The 18,331-nt window shown below is 43.2% G+C and overlaps 1 protein-coding gene across 1 annotated transcript; it reads left to right on the forward strand.

Annotated features, from left to right (window-relative positions):
- The first annotated feature begins 3,706 nt into the window (after nt 1-3,706).
- batf (basic leucine zipper transcription factor, ATF-like) lies at nt 3,707-18,000 on the forward strand. The gene is made up of 3 exons (XM_066677806.1): nt 3,707-3,856; nt 10,295-10,399; nt 17,023-18,000. The coding sequence occupies exons 1-3, from the start codon at nt 3,791-3,793 to the stop codon at nt 17,212-17,214; spliced, it is 363 nt and encodes a 120-aa protein (XP_066533903.1). The 5' UTR covers nt 3,707-3,790; the 3' UTR covers nt 17,215-18,000.
- Nucleotides 18,001-18,331: the final 331 nt, after the last annotated feature.

Genomic DNA, 18,331 nt, shown 5'->3' on the forward strand with positions numbered 1-18,331 from the left:
ACACACTCTATCAGATTTGCTAAAATGTGTGATTTTGTCTAAAATTCTGTTTAATCAGCAGCGGTCCGCCCAGAAAACGCTGTGTAAAACACTAGTGGACCTCCAACTCTGTCCTCAGTGGAACAACAGTGGTCCGCCGTCTCCTTGCGCTCTGCCCAGCACTGTGTTATAAAACTAGTTGTTTACTGATAATACTGATAAAGTTTATAGATTAATTTTTATATGTAACATTAACTGTACACTGTTTGAGGTGAGGGGGTGATGACTTAGCAACCACACGAGCCATGCTAACTAAGCTAACTATGCTAACCAGCTCGCTGCATTAGCCTTGTAGCTCCAGTGCTAAACTAATCCAACTTCAGGCACTAAACTGTTTGCGTTCTAGATCTGTTTGCACTAAACCCTGTTTTGTTTTATTTTTGTGTCATTTTTGCGTAGCTCACAAGGACAATCTAGACTAGCACTACTGTTTAAAAAGTATTAAAAACTTTAGCTAATGAACTACACTGTAAACAAACACACAGAGGCTACACCAAACTTCACCTCAGCTTTCAAAGCAAGTGTTTTCTCTGAAATACAGAAATTTATTGAATGATTTTGTGTGCTTTTTCCTGTCGACAGTTTACAGCACATTTCTGTTAAAGCGGGGCACTGTATTGTGTAGGCACCGTGGGGCTCCGGCTGCGCAAATCTTTACAGTAAATATTTTACGGCATGTATTTAGGGTCAGGACGCAGTCAACACTGTGTTTTCCTGGCATTACTTTCTTCTGAACATTACTTTTTCACACAGTACATGAGGAAAAGTGAGACTAGCCGGGCGGTGTGTGTAGTGTATTTCTGTGTGTATTTGTATATCTGCGTGTGTGTGTGTGTGTGTCTTATAACGTCAGCTCAGGGAAATCAGGAGCTCAGTTTCTGGGCACTGGGCATCATTTGCACATTTGCATTTCTTGCATCACTTGCATCATTGTCAGGAAGCGACTGCTTTGCATGCGGGTGGGAGAGAAAGAGACAGAGTGTGTGTGTGTGTGTGTGAGAGAGAGAGAGAGAGGGAGAGAGAGAGAGAGAGAGGTTTAAAGAAAAGCAGGCTGAGGTCAGGTGGAATTTTTGAGCCTCATGCATGTCACAGTGCAGCTGCTCTATACATCACACAACCAGGGAAATCACCCACAACACACACACACACTAACACACACAGTAATACACACACTAATACACACACACACACACACAGAAATACACACACTAACACACACACACACAAAAGTACACACACTAACACACACACAGTAATACACACACTAACACACACAGTATTACACACACTAACACACACAGTAATACACACACTAACACACACAATAACACACACTAACACACACACTAACACACACAATAATACACACTAATACACATAACACACTCACTAACACACAATAACACACTTAATAATACACAATAACACACACACACAAACACACACAATAACAGACACTAACTCACACAATAATAATACACACACTTAATAATACACACTAACACACACAATAATAATACACACACTTAATAATACACACTAACACACACAATAACACACACACACTAACACACACAATAACACACACACACTAACACACACAATAATAATACACACAATAATACACACACAATAATACACACTAACACACACAATAATAATACACACACTTAATAATACACACTAACACACACAATAACACACACACACAATAACACACACTAACACACACAATAATACACACAATAACACACACACACTAATACACATAACACACTCACTAACACACACACACACTTAATAATACACACTAACACACAATAACACACACAATAACACACACACTAACACACACAATAACAGACACTAACACACACAATAATAATACACACACTAATACACACAATAATACACACACAATAATACACACACTAACACACACAATAACACACACAATAATAATACAAACACTAACACACAATAACACACACAATAAAACACACACTAACACACAGACTAACACACACAATAATACACACACTAACACACACACTAACAATAATACACACACTAGCACACACAATAACACACACAATAATACACACACAATAACACACACACTAACATACACACAATAACACACACGCACCCCACACACATTATTTATTTTTACACTTTGTTGCAGCAGGAAATATTTTCTAAACCTGTCTGAAATTAACACCATCAGCCCAGCTCTGCTTAACTAATCTCAACTAAACTTAACTCAACTTATCTCCACTCAACTCAGTTCAACTTAATTCAGCTCAGCCTAGCTCTGCTTAACTAATCTCAACTCAAATTATCTTAACTCAACTCAACCCAGATCCACTTGACCAATTTCAACTTTAATCTCTACTCAACTCTAATCAACTCAACACCACCCACCTCACCTCAACTCTACTCAGCTCAACTCTAATCAACTCAACACCACCCACCTCACCTCAACTCTACTCACCTCAACTCTACTCAGCTCAACTCAACTCAACACCACCTACCTCGCCTCAACTCTACTCAGCTCAACTCAACACCACCCACCTCACCTCAACTCTACTCAGCTCAACTCTAATCAACTCAACACCACCCACCTCACCTCAACTCTACTCAGCTCAACTCAACACCACCCACCTCACCTCAACACTACTCAGCTCAACTCAACTCAACACCACCTACCTCGCCTCAACTCTACTCACCTCAACACTAATCAACTCAACACCACCCACCTCACCTCAACTCTACTCAGCTCAACACTAATCAACTCAACACCACCCACCTCACCTCAACTCTACTCAGCTCATCTCTAATCAACTCAACACCACCCACTTCACCTCAACTCCACTTAACTCCATGCCACCTACCTCACCTCAACTCTACTCAGCTCAACTCTAATCAACTCAACACCACCTACCTCACCTCAACTCTACTCAGCTTAACTCTAATCAACTCAACACCCCCCACTTCACCTCAACTTTACTCAGCTCAACTCTAATCAACTCAACACCACTAATCTCATCTCAAATCTACTCAGCTCCACTCTACTCAGTTCAACTCTAATCAACTCAACACCTCCCACTTCACCTCAACTCTACTCACCTCAACTCTACTCAGCTCAGACCCTCATTCTCTCACGGCACATTAAACACATCAAACCCAATAAACTCACTTTGAATTAAACTGAGAAACACTTTCACTTGCAGCAGCGCAGTAAAATCTCTTTGACAGATACATCACATCAGGGCTGTGTGTGTGGTTTGAGGCCTGTGTGTGAAAGTGTAAACCCCCTTTGTACAAATGGCCTGTTTTTGTAAAAAGTGAGAGAATGATCTTCTCCCTCCTCTGCAACTCTTTCTGGGGTTTCTGCCCAAAGGGCTTCAGTATTTTTCTAATGTGAAATTTCCAGGGGTCATGTGACTTCCAGTCTAGAGAAAGGAGATTTTCTAGACCACATCACACACACACACACACACTCACAGCTAATTAGGCAGTGAGTGAGAGAGAGAGAGAGAGAGAGAGAGAGAGAGAGAGAGAGAGAGAGAGAGAGAGAGGGAGGTACATTCGCTACGCAATAAGCGGTGAACCGTGGTGGACTCAACTCACTTCTCGTCTACACACACACTTGCAGAGAGAGAGAGAGAGGGTGAAGGAGAGAGGGAGAGAGAGAGCGCGCGCGAGAGAGAGAGAATAGAGGAGAAGTTAGTGAAGGATTGTTCTGGTTATGGCTCAAGGCTCTGACAGCAACGACACCAGCTACACCAAATCCCCTTCACCGGGAAATAAACAGGTACAACTCTCTGTTTTTCTCTCTATCACTCTCTTTATCAACCTGTGACTCTTTTTTCCTTCTCATCTCTCTTTCTCACTCTCTCCCTACACAATCTGTCCATCAGAATCACTTCTCCCTCAGCCTTTCTACTTTTCTACTCTCTTTTGCTTTTGCATGTGGATTCTAAAGAAATTTGGCATGAAGTGCTCTTCTCTCACTTTATCTCTCCATCACTCATTTTCTCTCACACACACCTGTTCTCTTCTCTCATTCTCTCACACGATCTGTCCATCAGTATCACTCTTTCATCAGTGTTTCCACTCGTTTGTGATCGTTTGCTTTTGTTTGTGGATTCAGTTTCATTTACTGGCATGCCTTTCTCCCTCTCTTATATCTCTCCATCACTCTCTCTCTCACACACACACACTCCTGTTCTCTTCTCTCTTCCTCTCACACTCTCCACACAATCTGTCCATCAGAATCACTTCTTCATCAGTGTTTCCGCTCTTCTGAAGATTTATGCTTTTGCAAGTGGTTTAGAGAGGAATTTGTGTTTAAGCTGATTATCGGGAGGACACCCTTCTACATCTCTCTCTTTCTCTCTCTCTCTCTCTCTTTCTCTCAGACTTCAATACTTTATCTGTCTTTCATCTCTCATTCATTCATTCCCCTTCGTCTTCTCTGCTGCGAGGGACAGCACCTTGCTTCCGTGTGAACAACAACACACACACACCCTCTTCTTCTCTGAGTGTCAGATCCTGTTAGCCGCTCTGTGATTGGTCGATATGTTCCAGGCTCCAGTCATTGGTCACTAAACTGAAAGTGTTTGTACGCTGTGACATGTGCTAATCGACATTAAAATTACAGCACACTTGTTTGAAGTGTTTTACAGAAGCAGTTTTTACAGCTTTGCAAAATAAAGAAGAAGAAAACACAAGGCGATGAAAAGCATTAAAGCAGATTGAAGTTAAAATGAGAAAAAAGAGATAGAGCAGAAATTAGAAACAGTGTGTGATACAGATCTGAACTGTGTGGCTGTTGTGCGCAGCAGGAGCGCAGTAACCCACAGTCCATTACTCACTCTTAGCTTTAGCTGCGCCTGTCAGAACGTGTGTGTGTGTGTGTGTATTTCTCACACCTCCATGTGGGCTTCTGTTGGAGAAGAACTGAACGCTGAGCTGCTGTAAAAAGCAGAACAGAGAAACTGGACATGGCTCAGGGTCTGATAGTTAATACACTTCAATTAAAACAACCAACAATAATCAACAGCAATTAAAGAGGATTCCAGCTAAAACAGAACCAGACGCCCTGAGCGCTGCCGGACCACCACTGAATTCAGTAACGGGTGGTCGTCCTTCAGGTCCTTCAGGCCGTCCTGTTTCCTTCAGGGGGCCGTCCTTCAGGTGTTTCCCACTTATCCCCTTGGATTTGGAGATCAGACAGTTTTAATGGAATGAGCAATAAACAGTGATTTAACACATACGTGTACGGAACACTGAAGCGTAGGGGACACTGAAGCGTAGGGAACACTGAAGCGTAGGGGACATTGAAGCGTAGGGGACATTGAAGCGTAGGGGACATTGAAGCGTAGGGGACATTGAAGCGTAGGGGACATTAAAGAATAGGGAACATTGAAGCATAGGGGACATTGAAGCGTAGGGGACATTGAAGTGTAGGGGACATTGAAGCTTAGGGGATATTAAAGAATAGGGAACATTGAAGCTTAGGGGACACTAAAGAATAGGGAACACTGAAGCGTAGGGAACATTGAAGCGTAGGGGACATTGAAGCGTAGGGGACATTGAAGCGTAGGGAACACTGAAGCGTAGGGGACATTGAAGCTTAGGGGACATTAAAGAATAGGGAACACTGAAGCGTAGGGGACATTGAAGCGTAGGGAACACTAAAGAATAGGGAACACTGGAGTGTAGGGAACACTGAAGGGTAGGGGACACTAAAGAATAGGGAACACTGAAGCGTAGGGAACACTGAAGCGTAGGGAACACTGAAGCTTAGGGGACACTAAAGAATAGGGAACACTGAAGCTTAGGGAACACTGAGGCGTAGGGGACATTGAAACGTAGGGAACACTAAAGAATAGGGAACACTGGAGTGTAGGGAACACTGAAGGGTAGGGGACACTGAAAGGTAGGGAACACTGAAGCGTAGGGGGCACTAAAGAATAGGGAACACTGAAGTGTAGGGGACACATGTTTAGGGAACACTGAAGCGTAAGGAACACTGAAGTGTAGGGACACTGAAGCATAGGAAACACTGAAATGTAGGGAACACTGAAGTGTAGGGAACACTGAATGGTAGGGAACACTGAACGGTAGGGAACACTGAAGTGTAGGGAACACTGAACGGTAGGGAACACTGAACGGTAGGGAACACTGAAGCGTAGGGGACTCTGAAGTGTATGGGACACACGTTAAGGGAACACTGAAGCATAGGGAACACTGAAATGTAGTGGAGACTCTGAAGCGTAGGGAACAATGAAGTGTAGGGGACACACGTTTAGGGAACACGGAAGCATAGGGGACACTGAAGTGTAGGGGACACACGTTTAGGGAACACTGAAGTGTAGGGGACACTGAAGCGTAGGGGACACAGAAGCGTAGGGGACACTGAAGTGTAGGGAACACTGACGTGTAGAGAACACTGATGTTTAGGGAACACTGAAGTGTAGGGATCATTGACGTTTAGGGAACATTGACGTTTAGGGAACACTGACATTTAGGGAACACTGATGTGTAGGGAACATTGAAGTGTAGGGAACACTGAAGTGTAGGGAACACTGACGTTTAGGGAACATTGAAGTGTAGGGAACACTGACGTGTAGGGAACATTGAAGTGTAGGGAACACTGAAGTGTAGGGAACACTGACGTTTAGGGAACACTGACGTTTAGGGAACACTGAGGTTTAGGGAACACTGAAGCGTAGGGGGCACTGAAGGAACCCCAACATGACCGAAGTGTGCATTAGATAAAGAAAGGTGAGCAGAAAGAGCGAGAGTGAGAGTGAAAGAACGATGATGTTTATGAGTAGTGTGAGTGATTAGTGATTATGAAACTGCCGTTATAGTAAACCCACCACACCCGGAACCAGCCGAGTTCCCTCATCACTCATCATTCATCATTTCAGCCCTCAGTGACCGCTAGACGTTTGTGGACACCATCTTTTATAACGCATAGTTACTTTAATATCTATGACTTTGGAGTGAGTTGGAGCACAGAACTGAACACCAGATCCTGACTTCTCTTATGTTTATGTGGCTGAATAGTATCAAATCCTCACCACAGTGTTCCAACACCTAGTGTGAAGGGTAAAAAATTGTCCTCATCAGCTGTGTACACAATCCTCCGATCACATGGTTCACATGGGTCCAGACTGAGGTTCTGAATCTGAGGAGGACTTTCTGAGCGAACTTCTGATACACCCACACGCTCACAGTGTGTGCGGGGAAGTTTTTAATGGAAAGTGTGCTCTGATGTTGTTGTTTTGAGCTCAAAGATGAACGTCACTACACACACACACACACACACACACACACACAGAGGAATCCAGACTTTGTCTCCTGAAGATTTGCTTCAGTGGCAAATTACAGACTACCCTGCTAAAAGAAAAAAACAGCAAGATGTTTTTTGGAAGCACAAGGGTGTACGTAAACCAGTACAAACAAGTATAAACCAGTATAAACCAGTGTAAACAAGTATAAACCAGTTTAACCCAGTGTAAACTAAGCGGGTTTAAACCAGTATAAACCAGTGTAAACGAGTATAAACCAGTATAAACCAGTGTAAACGAGTATAAACCAGTTTAACCCAGTGTAAATTAAGCAGGTTTAAACCATTATAAACCAATGTAAACGAGTATAAACCAGTTTAACCCAGTGTAAACCAGTATAAACCAGTTTAACCCAGTGTAAACTAAGCGGGTTTAAACCAGTATAAACCAGTGTAAACGAGTATAAACCAGTATAAACCAGTGTAAACGAGTATAAACCAGTTTAACCCAGTGTAAATTAAGCAGGTTTAAACCATTATAAACCAATGTAAACGAGTATAAACCAGTTTAACCCAATGTAAACGAGTATAGACCAGTTTAACCCAGTGTAAATTAAGCAGGTTTAAACCAGTATAAACCAGTGTAAACGAGTATAAACCAGTTTAACCCAGTGTAAACCAGTATAAACTAGTATAACCCAGTTTAAACAAGCATAAACCAGTATAAACCAGTGTAAACAAATATAAACCAGTGTAAACAAGTATAAACCTGTTAAACACAGAGTAATCCAAGCAGGTGTAATCCAGTATAAACCAGCATAAACCAAGTAGGTGTAAACCAGTATGACCCAGTGTAAAACAAGGAAATATAAACCAGTATAAAAAGTGTAAACCAACCAGGTATAACCAGTATAAAGGATAACCATAAACCAGGTTAAAACCAGTATAAAATAGCAAAAGAATTTGCTAGTCTCAGTTTTTTTTTTCAGCAGGGAGGTAATAAACCCCTCCATGACATGTCCACAGTGCCACCAAAGCTAACTGGCCCAAGTACACATTCCTTCATTCAGTCATGGTGTTGTTTATATTCTCTCACAGAGGGTCTGTCCGTGGGAAAATGTTCCTCTGATGTTGTTGATGTTTTATCTGATAAACCTCACGAAAAAAAAGCCTCAAATTTTGTGAAAAATATGTTCACTATCTTTAATTTAACACTGATTTTAATCAGCACACCACTTCTATTTTTATAAGCTGAAGGGTTACGAACTCCACAAGTTATGTCTCAATGCTAACGCTAATCTTGTTTATATCCTGACGCTAGCCTAAAACACCCTAAAATCTGCTTAGAAAGTGCGTCAGAAGTTAAAGTTCAGACTTTGTGCCAATTCTATCTCAGATTTTGGAGATTTTTGGAGGTTTTGGGGTCAGACAGTCTGATTAGCTTTAGCAGCTTAGCTGCACAAAGCCTCAGTGTTAGCATGTCAGGAGCCAAATGGAGGTTAGTAAAAGGTTTCTGGAAACTAGGTTAGTGAAAATACATGACACTGAACTATTTATTATTCCTCCAGCTAAATGTTAGCCTCCACATACGGAGGCCCTGCATTGTCAGTGACGCTAGAAAACGGGTTTGAACCCTGGACCCATTTGGATCCCCTTAAATAGATAGATATTTTCCAATATATCCAGCCCACCTGCGTCTCACTGAGAGCTCCCCCACACAACGCATACCCACCTTGCACACAGCTAGCTTTTCAATCCATGTGGGACCTGCTAAGTTGCGATTGCTGTGTTTACTAACCTGTGGCAATAATTCATCTCACAGTAGTCAGCTAAAGGTTAGTGCTGGGTGTTATACGGTGGCCCAGAGAGTCCACACACAACAGAATTTCACTTAAGTAGGAAAACAAATTCTAAAAACGAAATTCAACCCACGCAGCGAGCACAAATAGCTCCTGTATGTCCCCTGTTGATGCTGTTGTCCCTTGTGCTTCGTTGTGTTTTGACCCTACAGGCCACCGTAATTATCGCTTGGTAAAGCCCTTAATTAATATAACACTAATATAAGTGACAATTATAACACAAATCTAAACAATACCAAACAAATCAAACATATTTTTAATGTTCATTCTCTGTTAAAGTTGTCACAGTCTGCTTTATTTTTCTTGTTTCTTGTTTTGTAAACGTTGTGTTACGGCTTGAAAAGGGGTCAGAACAGTAAAATCCTCCTGTGTTTTGTCTGTGAAGGCCACCGTATTTGTAGTTTTCTAAGACTTTGGTAAAAACACTCACACAATCTGTTTCTCACGCACATGTACGCACACACGCGCGCGCGCACACACACACACACACACACATGAACGAACACACACACGAACACACACACACACACACACACACACACACACACGAACACACACACACACACACACAGAGGGTCCGTCTGGGGAAGTTTCTGGTGGAAATAGGTGTATGATGAAGATGTTGTTGTGGGTTTTTCAGACGAACGTCACGCTGAACCTCAGACTTCAGGGAAAAGGTTGTGATCCTTTATCTAATAATGTCAGACTTTAGATCTGAGCGATAACAGAGGGCAGAGGTGGGAGGGGAGTGGGCTCAGGTGTCTGCAGCTGGGGTGGGGTTTTTGTTCTACTTTGGGCACTGGGTTAGAGTGGAGTTTAAAGTTGGAGTTAATATTTTATGAAAGTGAACACTGATTACATTTACCTTGTGTTCCCTGAATGTATCCGTTTAGGCTCCACAGAGTGGGTGTCACACAAGATGGCTGCCATTATTTTTTAAATAAATGTAAACAATACAGGATCTTTGACTGACACTGGCAACTAGGTCCTACTGTAGAAGTGCTATGGACATGTTATTGTGGTATTGTGGTATTGCGTATTATGTTTTTAAAGCTGCTTAAAGGTCTGTGACCTCTTCACCGTTCTCCAGGGTTCATCAGACGACATGAGGAAGGTGATGAGGAGGGAGAAGAACCGCATCGCGGCACAGAAGAGCAGACAGAGGCAAACACAGAAAGCTGACAGCCTTCACCTGGTGAGAGATTTCTTTTGCATTCATACAAAAGTTAATATCTTGTCTCTGTTTTGATTCCCTCAAGGAAACATACACTGTGCCTTTAATTAGGACATGTACTGTACCTTTAATTAGGACATACACTGTGCCTTTAATTAGGGAACAATATCGTACCTTACTCTACATTAACTGTAGATTTTAAAGTTGTGTTAATTTCATTCAGCCGTGTTTCACCTCCAGGACTTTTATTGTGTTCTTTTATTTGACACAGTGTACATCAGTCCACAGACAGTGAGAGAGAGAGAGTGTGTGTGTGTGTGTGTGTGTGTTTCCTGAACTCACATTTATGTATGGCTGTGGCATCACTGGGGTTTTAAACCTGTTAAACCCGTGGTGGATCATTCTCAGCGCTGCAGTGACACTGACGTGGTGGTGGTGTGTTAGTGTGTGTTGTGCTGGTGTAGAGTGGATCAGACACAGCAGTCGGTGGACTGTTCTCAGTCCAGACACAGAGGGGTTTAAAAACTCCAGCAGCACTGCTGTGTCTGATCCACTCCACACCAGCACATCACATGAGGTGGTGAGGGGGGCTAAGAATGAGCAGATGGACTCCAGAGGGTTTGGTGTGCTGGTGTGTGTATGTATATATTTGATGTAGCACAGGCTTCGCTGTAATGTCTCCAGGTTTAGTATTAGCTTGTTAGCCATTAGCTGCTTCTCTTGCTCATGGACAGGGCCACTAGCCCATAACACAAGCTGAAACAACAAACTGAGAGAATAATCTCCAGATTAAAAGTCCTGCTCCTTTGTGAGAGGATCTCTCTCTCTCCCTCTCTTTCTCTCCAAGTCTCAGAACTCACGAGCTCCAGGGAGTCGCCAAGTCACGATAACGCTCCTCGACGTCGTAGACGCCTTGTTGCTCCGCTAGACGCCGTCTTTCTGTTCCAGTGCGGACACGTGCAGCTCAGTTCTGTAACACAGAGACACATGGCGCGTCTGAGACTCAGACCCAGCAGCAACACTCTCACAACAAGTGCAAAAAATCCCAGAGATGTGAAAAGAACATGAGTCGGCAACACTTTACTTGGACCCCGTCGCTAAACGTTGACATAACCCCGTCACAAACACATCGGGCAGATGTCACACTGATTTTTATTTTCTGCTGCTGCTCTCTGTGCTGTGAATACACCTCCGTTCTGAACTGCGGACTGGGAACAGAACCCAAAAAGAGTGCATTGCTGGTAGGTGGCTCTGTAAAGGCTCAGGAGACATAATGGTGATTCTTATAACATTTCTGAGAAGAAAAAGGATGAGACAAAAAAGGAGACGTGAGAACTGAGGAATTTTAACAAAATTAAGTAGAGACTTTCCAAAGGAAAGAAAGATTTAATGTCTCTCTAGTTTCTCCTAGACAACTATGAGACAGACAAAGGAGACTTTAGCATGTCTCCTGTTGCTCAAATGTGAGATAAAGTCTCCTAAAATTAAAACATTAGTGATCTCACGTGTCTCCTCTTGAGTTTTAGTGGCCATCTTAATGAAGATGAAATAGACCCTGCGTTCTCCTTAATCTCTCTCATGTCTCGTGTCTCATTTTTGTCTCATTCTTTAGAATTCTTTCTAAGAAACTCAGAGACTTATTTCTAAGAGGTTTTAGGCCGGTCACCATTAAGTCTCCTAAACCCATCAAGCAAAAGACGTTGAAAATAAGGTTTGGCCAGAGATTACATTTTGTTGGAAGAGAAAAGCGAAAAGACGTCTGCAAAAAGAAATGTCCCTCTATTTTTAAAATTGGTTGGAAACTGGTAAATGATTGGAATAAAGACACCTCTCGAACTAAACTTAAACTAAACTGAAGGCCATAACCGACCAGATTCAGCCTGAAAAATAACGTTCATACGACGTCTGGTGTTCAATGGGCTGAGCCTTTTCAGAGAAACCTATGAGAAATAAAATGTTCATGTGTATGATCTCCACCAGTCCCACACGTGTCTCTCTGGAGTCTCAGGTCCCTAAACTCAATGCCAAGAGTCCACCAGAGGGGTGTAAATCCTCCCAGCATTAGAACTGTGTTCTCAGGGGTGATGGAGATCCAACAGGTCCGAGCTATCCTCGCTAGCTGCCATCAAATCCTCACAGCAATATTCGGACACCAACTGAAGAGCGGAGACTGTCACTGGAGGACGCGGGGGACAGACTCTTGATTAACGCTCTTTATTTCAGAGGAAACTGATGTAAGATCAGGGGTTAATGTCCAATACCAAAATAAACACGTCTACTGCAGTAAACAAGGCCCTCGTCCTCATTAGCCCCTCTGTGAGCGAGGCTAGCCAGGCTAGCGCGGAGGCTAGCGGGCGAGCTAGCGCTGTGTGGTGTGTTTACGTGGAGCTGTGAGCATGTGGCGATGCGTCATGGCTTCTGTGGAGCTTCACACTTGGCTGAGGCTCTGTTCATGTTTGCCTCCGATTCTGGCATTAATTACTGGCGTGGGAGAGAGAGAGCGGCCAAACTCACGACTGTGCATCTCGTTAGAAAAATGTCCACGTCTCTGTCCCTCTCTTCTCTTCTCTTCTCATCTCTCCCCTTTCACTTCTCTTCTGTCCCCTTTCTCTTCTCATCTCTCCCCTTTCACTTCTCATCTGTCCCATTTCTCTTCTCATCTCTCCCCTTTCACTTCTCTTCTCATCTGTCCCCTTTCAGTTCTCATATCTCCCCTTTCTCTTCTCTTCTCTCCCTCTTCACTTCTCATCTGTCCCCTTTCTCTTCTCTTCTCATCTGTCCCCTTTCTCTTCTCTTCTCTTCTCTTCTCTTCTCTTCTCTTCTCTCCACTTTCACTTCTCATCTGTCTCCTTTCTCTTCTCATCTCTGCCCTTTCTCTCATCTTCTCTTCTCATCTCTCCCCTTTCACTTCTCATCTCTCCCCTTTTACTTGTCATCTGTCCCCTTTCTCTTCTCATCTCTCCCCTTTCACTTCTCATATCTCCCCTTTCTCTTCCCTTCTTTTCTCTTCTCTTCTCTTGTCTTTTCTTCTTCAGTTCTCTCTTCACTTCTTTACTCCTCTCATTTCTTTTCTTCTCATTTCTTCTCTTCTGGCCTATTATCCTCTTCTCTTCTTCACTTCTCTTCCCTTCTCCTCTCTTCTTTTCTCAAATGTAAAGAGGGTTTATTTCAGGCAGTGAGCCCATTCTTGAAGTTGATGGTGGAGCAGGAGGAAGAGAAATGGTCAGTGTAAGGATCTGAGGGCCACACTGTGATGGTTGTAATGTTGTGGTCAATCTCCAGAACTCAGGGGAGTTCCCGGTGTGCAGTGATCAGAACTGACCGTAAGTGTTCAGAGGAAGGTGGAGTGCTGAGCGTGGACAGGGTCCTGGCCTGAGTCTCATTGATGGTGGTTGTAATCTCGTGGCTGAAGGTGTGTGTAGAGACTGTAATAGACTCACAGTTACTGTGTTTGACTCTTACTCAGAACTGAAGTGAAGGAGAGCAGTATTACTCACATCCTTTCACTTTCTCTAGAGCGGACAACGGCCCTGCCTTGCCCCACCCTTTGCCCCACCCGCTCCACCCAGTTCCTGTGGTCTTTACTTGGTTCTATTTCCAGTGCTAGATCCTGGAGAACCCATCCTTTTGAGCTTTCACTATTACTGAGCACAAACCTGGCTAAACAGCACTCTAACATTTTAATGAAGGAGCACGATGTAGCACAGTAAAATTCCCCGTATTGCATCCACTGTATTTGTGATGTCACAAAAGCCAGTGCAATCACACTCTATGCCCTGGGTTTTCATTGTTAGCTTGTTCCTATTGTTCTTGTTGATATGTGGGCAGCCATCTTGGAACGCACGTCAATTTTTGAAAACAAAGAGTCTCCTTCACACACTTTCACAGACTTTCAGTTAGAACCTGTTCTGTTTTCTGCATTATACAGATGCGTTCAAATCAGACCGACCAATCAGAGAGCCGTTGTCATGGTTACAAACAAATCAAATGATCAGGAAGACAGCGGCTGAACAGCTCATTTTGTTCGTAGATTAAAAACCCATCATCACACTGTGAACTAAACTGTGGCGGTTAAAGAAAATATAATCTCTTTCACTGAGAGGAGCCTCACACTCCCCCAGTGAGCCTCAGAAACACTGCTGAACCCCCGCGTCGTTCTGGAGACGGGGGCGGGGTCAGTGTGGCGTTCAGTCGCTGTGTTTACAGTAAAATGATAAATTCATCATCGCTCCGACTCAGTGAATCAGTTTCTAGCGTCTTCTCGTGATCTCAGAGTCGAGACTAAAACACGCCGGACTTGGTGTGAAGGTTCCACTGCGTTCAAAATCTCACAGTGCTCTGTGTGAATAGGTCTTTAGTGAAGCGCTTCAGATTTTCCGAGCAACAAATTAGACTCGTGGTGGGTGTTAGAGCTTGCATTTCCTACTCGGAACTGGGAAATTCAGAAATCTGAGTTCAAATGGAACCCAGCTTTATCCCACAGCCCATAGCCACTCGGGCTAAAGCTAAAGAACCAAATTTCAGACGAGACCACCAGTTAGCATCATGCTAACTGCAGCATTCTACCCTCACACACTCCTCTGCACCTCTGGCTGATAAGAAGTGTATGATCATTTCCCAAACGTGACGATTTAAACGAGAGCTGAGCCAGAGGTCACTTCTAAGTAAGGCGTCAGTGGATCCTCGACCACAGGTTTCTACAGAAAGAAGAGAGATAGAGAGATAGAGAGAGAGAGAGAGAGTGAGAGAGAGTGCAGTAGGAGTGAATGCTACACACGTGGGCGATAAAATCAATCAGGAAACAAGTCTCAGAGCATCTGATAACGACAACCTGCTGGGAAACACACTTCAGGCTTCTGAGCAGTTTCCATCAGATAAAGATATCAGCACAGTGGAGATGTCATCCAAAATATAATACGGTATTAAGCTAAAAAAAAAAAGGCTTCTCTGCAGTAACTCAACAAAACACGCACGAGTCCAGCTCAACTGTAGGACATCATCTCAGACACAGAGGTGACCTGCTAAAAGAGGAAGCTTTCATGTTTGTCATAAACATATAAAAAGACTTGGGGTCTGTCACTGTGAATTCCCTGCTGAAGATGCCACAGCCCTCCGTAAACAGAGCCCTGGCCTCACACTCTCTCAACTTAGTCCTCCTCAGCTCTCACTGCTAATCAACACAGGTGTTTATTAGCTATAATTAGAGTCTTATATATTATAATTATATTATAACAGATGCAGGTGTCTAGTGTTCTCCTGCTAGCGTGCTGAGCTCCAGTGAGCACCAGTGGTGTTTTATAAGAGTATAAATATTAAAAGCTCTCTTCTAGCGCGGGTGTGTATGCATATGTTAAAGCAGGATAAGGTGTGAGTGTATCTATATGTGTATGTGTGTTTGCATGTGTCAGTGTGTGTATTAGTGTGTATTAGTGTCTGCAACTGTGTGGTTTCTTCTCATCGCATTCTTGCATGATAAACAGGAAACTGAATTTTCCCTCCGTATGACTTGTTTCCTGTAGTTTTTTTTGAGTCGCGCGTGTGAGTATGTGTGTGTGTGTGTTTGTGTGGAGGGGGAGGGTTCCACTGTCATTTCTGGTAACAGCAGCCACTGAGTGATGTGTGCGTCAGAGGGGCATACCCCGATCGCTAACGCTAACGCTAACTGGAAGGCTATTCTGTGGCCTCTGAGGCTTCTCAGTGTAGTAAAAAGAAAGAAAGAAAGACAGATAGAGGACAAGCGGGAAGTTAAGCGAGGCTTAGCACACCTCTACACTCACGTCATCTGCCAAAAACACACAGCATTTACCAGAAAATGTCAATCAAACAAACCCCTATGTCATGCAAAGAATACAGCATTTCTCTCTTGTATTTATTTATTTATATAGAATATTATAACAGTTATATAATAATACAAACAACATTTCCAATGTAAACTACAGTAAAGTCAGGACAGTGCTGTGTGAATTCTCCTGAATTGTTATTTAACGACAAAAGAACTCTCTGATCCCCTTTCCTTTACTGACGCTGTGGGAGCGTTTGGGAACTGAGGAGACTTAGTGCTGCAGGTTTGTGAGTGGAGTTCTCTCTCGATACGAGACTCCAGCTGCTCCACAGTCCGTGGTCACCGCCATCTGATTCCCCTCTTCATGACAACCACAGGAGACCGATCTGGGCGCAGGACGCTCACGCACTCTGTGTCTACGTAGATATGCACACGCAGAATGAGGCCCGGCACCGTCCTGCTGAAAAAACCATGGACTTCCCTGAAAAAGACATCACCTTGAAGGCAGTGTGTGTCTCTCTAAAATCTTAGAGATATGCACCTCCACTTCAGTGATTTAAAACAGAACCTGAATATTCTATAAACTCAAAAGTGTCTGTAGGTGTGAGTGTGTGAGTGAATGTGTGAATGTGTGTCACCCTGTGAAGGACTGGCACCCCCTCCAGGGTGTGTTCCCGCCTTGCACCCAGTGTTTTCGCCCTGAACTGGATAAGGGTTACAGACAATGAATGAATGAATGAATTATACACTACACACTTGAAAACCTGTTTGTACACCTAATATTATTGGACTATATTATAACTATGCACAATAATTACATTTAAATATTAATTATTAACCATATTGTGTGTGTTACCTGCAGGAGAGCGAGAGTCTGGAGAAAGAGAACGCCGCTCTGAGGAAGGAGGTGAAGCGACTGACGGAGGAGGCGAAGTATCTTTCCATGGTACTGAGTAACCACGAGTCCGTGTGCACGGGGGTAAACCACGAGCAGCTCTACGGAAGCCACGCCCCTTTCCACCAGCACATCAATATCCAGCACTATCCCCTCTGACCACAGAACCTCTAACAGCTCTCTGTGTTCTCTACGCCCTCTACGTCCCGGCATGTCCGCGATCCTGGAGAGAGAACCTTCAGAACAGCGCCACCTGTTGGCTCAGGCCATGCACTTCTACACAAAATCACCTGAAGCTGAAACTAGAGCTATAACTGTAGAGATTAAACACACAAACGTCCCACGTGCAAAAGTTTGGACACTCCTGGTCACATGCCATGTGTTTGTTGACTTTCTGAGTGAAAATAGCCTCAGAAGAGTGCCACCTGCTGGCCGAGGCCTTTCATTTCTCCACAGAAAAAAAAATAAATAAATAAATAAAATCAGGTGGAAATAAAGGTAAAGATTTTAAAGCAAAGCAGCTGCAAACACAGAGATTAAATACACAGTAATATTCAACAGTTTCAGCAACACTGATTTTCTAAAGTGAACACATCTCCCACAGGGGGCGCAGTTTCTATTTATTTATTGGTCAACGATAAACAGTAATGTAAAGTTGTGCCATTACTTCCTGTTTGTATTGACCTGCAGAGGCCACATTTTGCATTATTTCTGTGAATATAAATATTCTCTGTAGAGGATGCCTCACTCGTTTTAACTTAGAAAATCAACAAAAAACTTGTGCCCAAACTTTTGCACACGACTGTTGTTGTTATAATTGTGTTTACAATCGTAAGAACTGTATTTCTCTTGTTTATGGTACGTTATATACTTAGAAAAATACTGAGTATGGGACACAGAATCACCTCATAGTCACTGTTAATCATAACCAGCAGGGGGCGCTCTTACCACTTTCTTTCTTCATCAGCAGAACGAGGTCAAAACAATGATCGGCAAAAAAAAAACCAAAAAAAAAAAAAAAACCAAAAAAAAAAAAAAAACCCTATGATTCACAACTACGTGGAACGACAGAAGCTTACTCACAATGTGACGACTACTGACGGAGGAGGCGTCATGCTGCCTTCACATCCTGCCAGACAATACTACGAAATATTTACGCAATAATTACGAGATTGGCTTTACGTTGTAGTTTTTTGAGGGAAAATTGAGCTGTGACATTCTAACATTTCTCCCTTAAACACCCAGCCTTCGGTGGTAGCTATAAATGTAAAAAAAC

Source organism: Hoplias malabaricus, chromosome 7 (assembly GCF_029633855.1).
Source record: "Hoplias malabaricus isolate fHopMal1 chromosome 7, fHopMal1.hap1, whole genome shotgun sequence".
Classification (NCBI taxonomy): domain Eukaryota; kingdom Metazoa; phylum Chordata; class Actinopteri; order Characiformes; family Erythrinidae; genus Hoplias; species Hoplias malabaricus.

Bases quoted from the DNA above. Each gene is read 5' to 3' on its own strand.
- batf (XM_066677806.1), top strand. From the start codon at position 3,791: ATGGCTCAAGGCTCTGACAGCAACGACACCAGCTACACCAAATCCCCT. The intron at 3,857-10,294 runs GTACAACTCTCT...ACCGTTCTCCAG, and splicing joins CTTCACCGGGAAATAAACAG to GGTTCATCAGACGACATGAG. The intron at 10,400-17,022 runs GTGAGAGATTTC...TGTTACCTGCAG, and splicing joins AAGCTGACAGCCTTCACCTG to GAGAGCGAGAGTCTGGAGAA.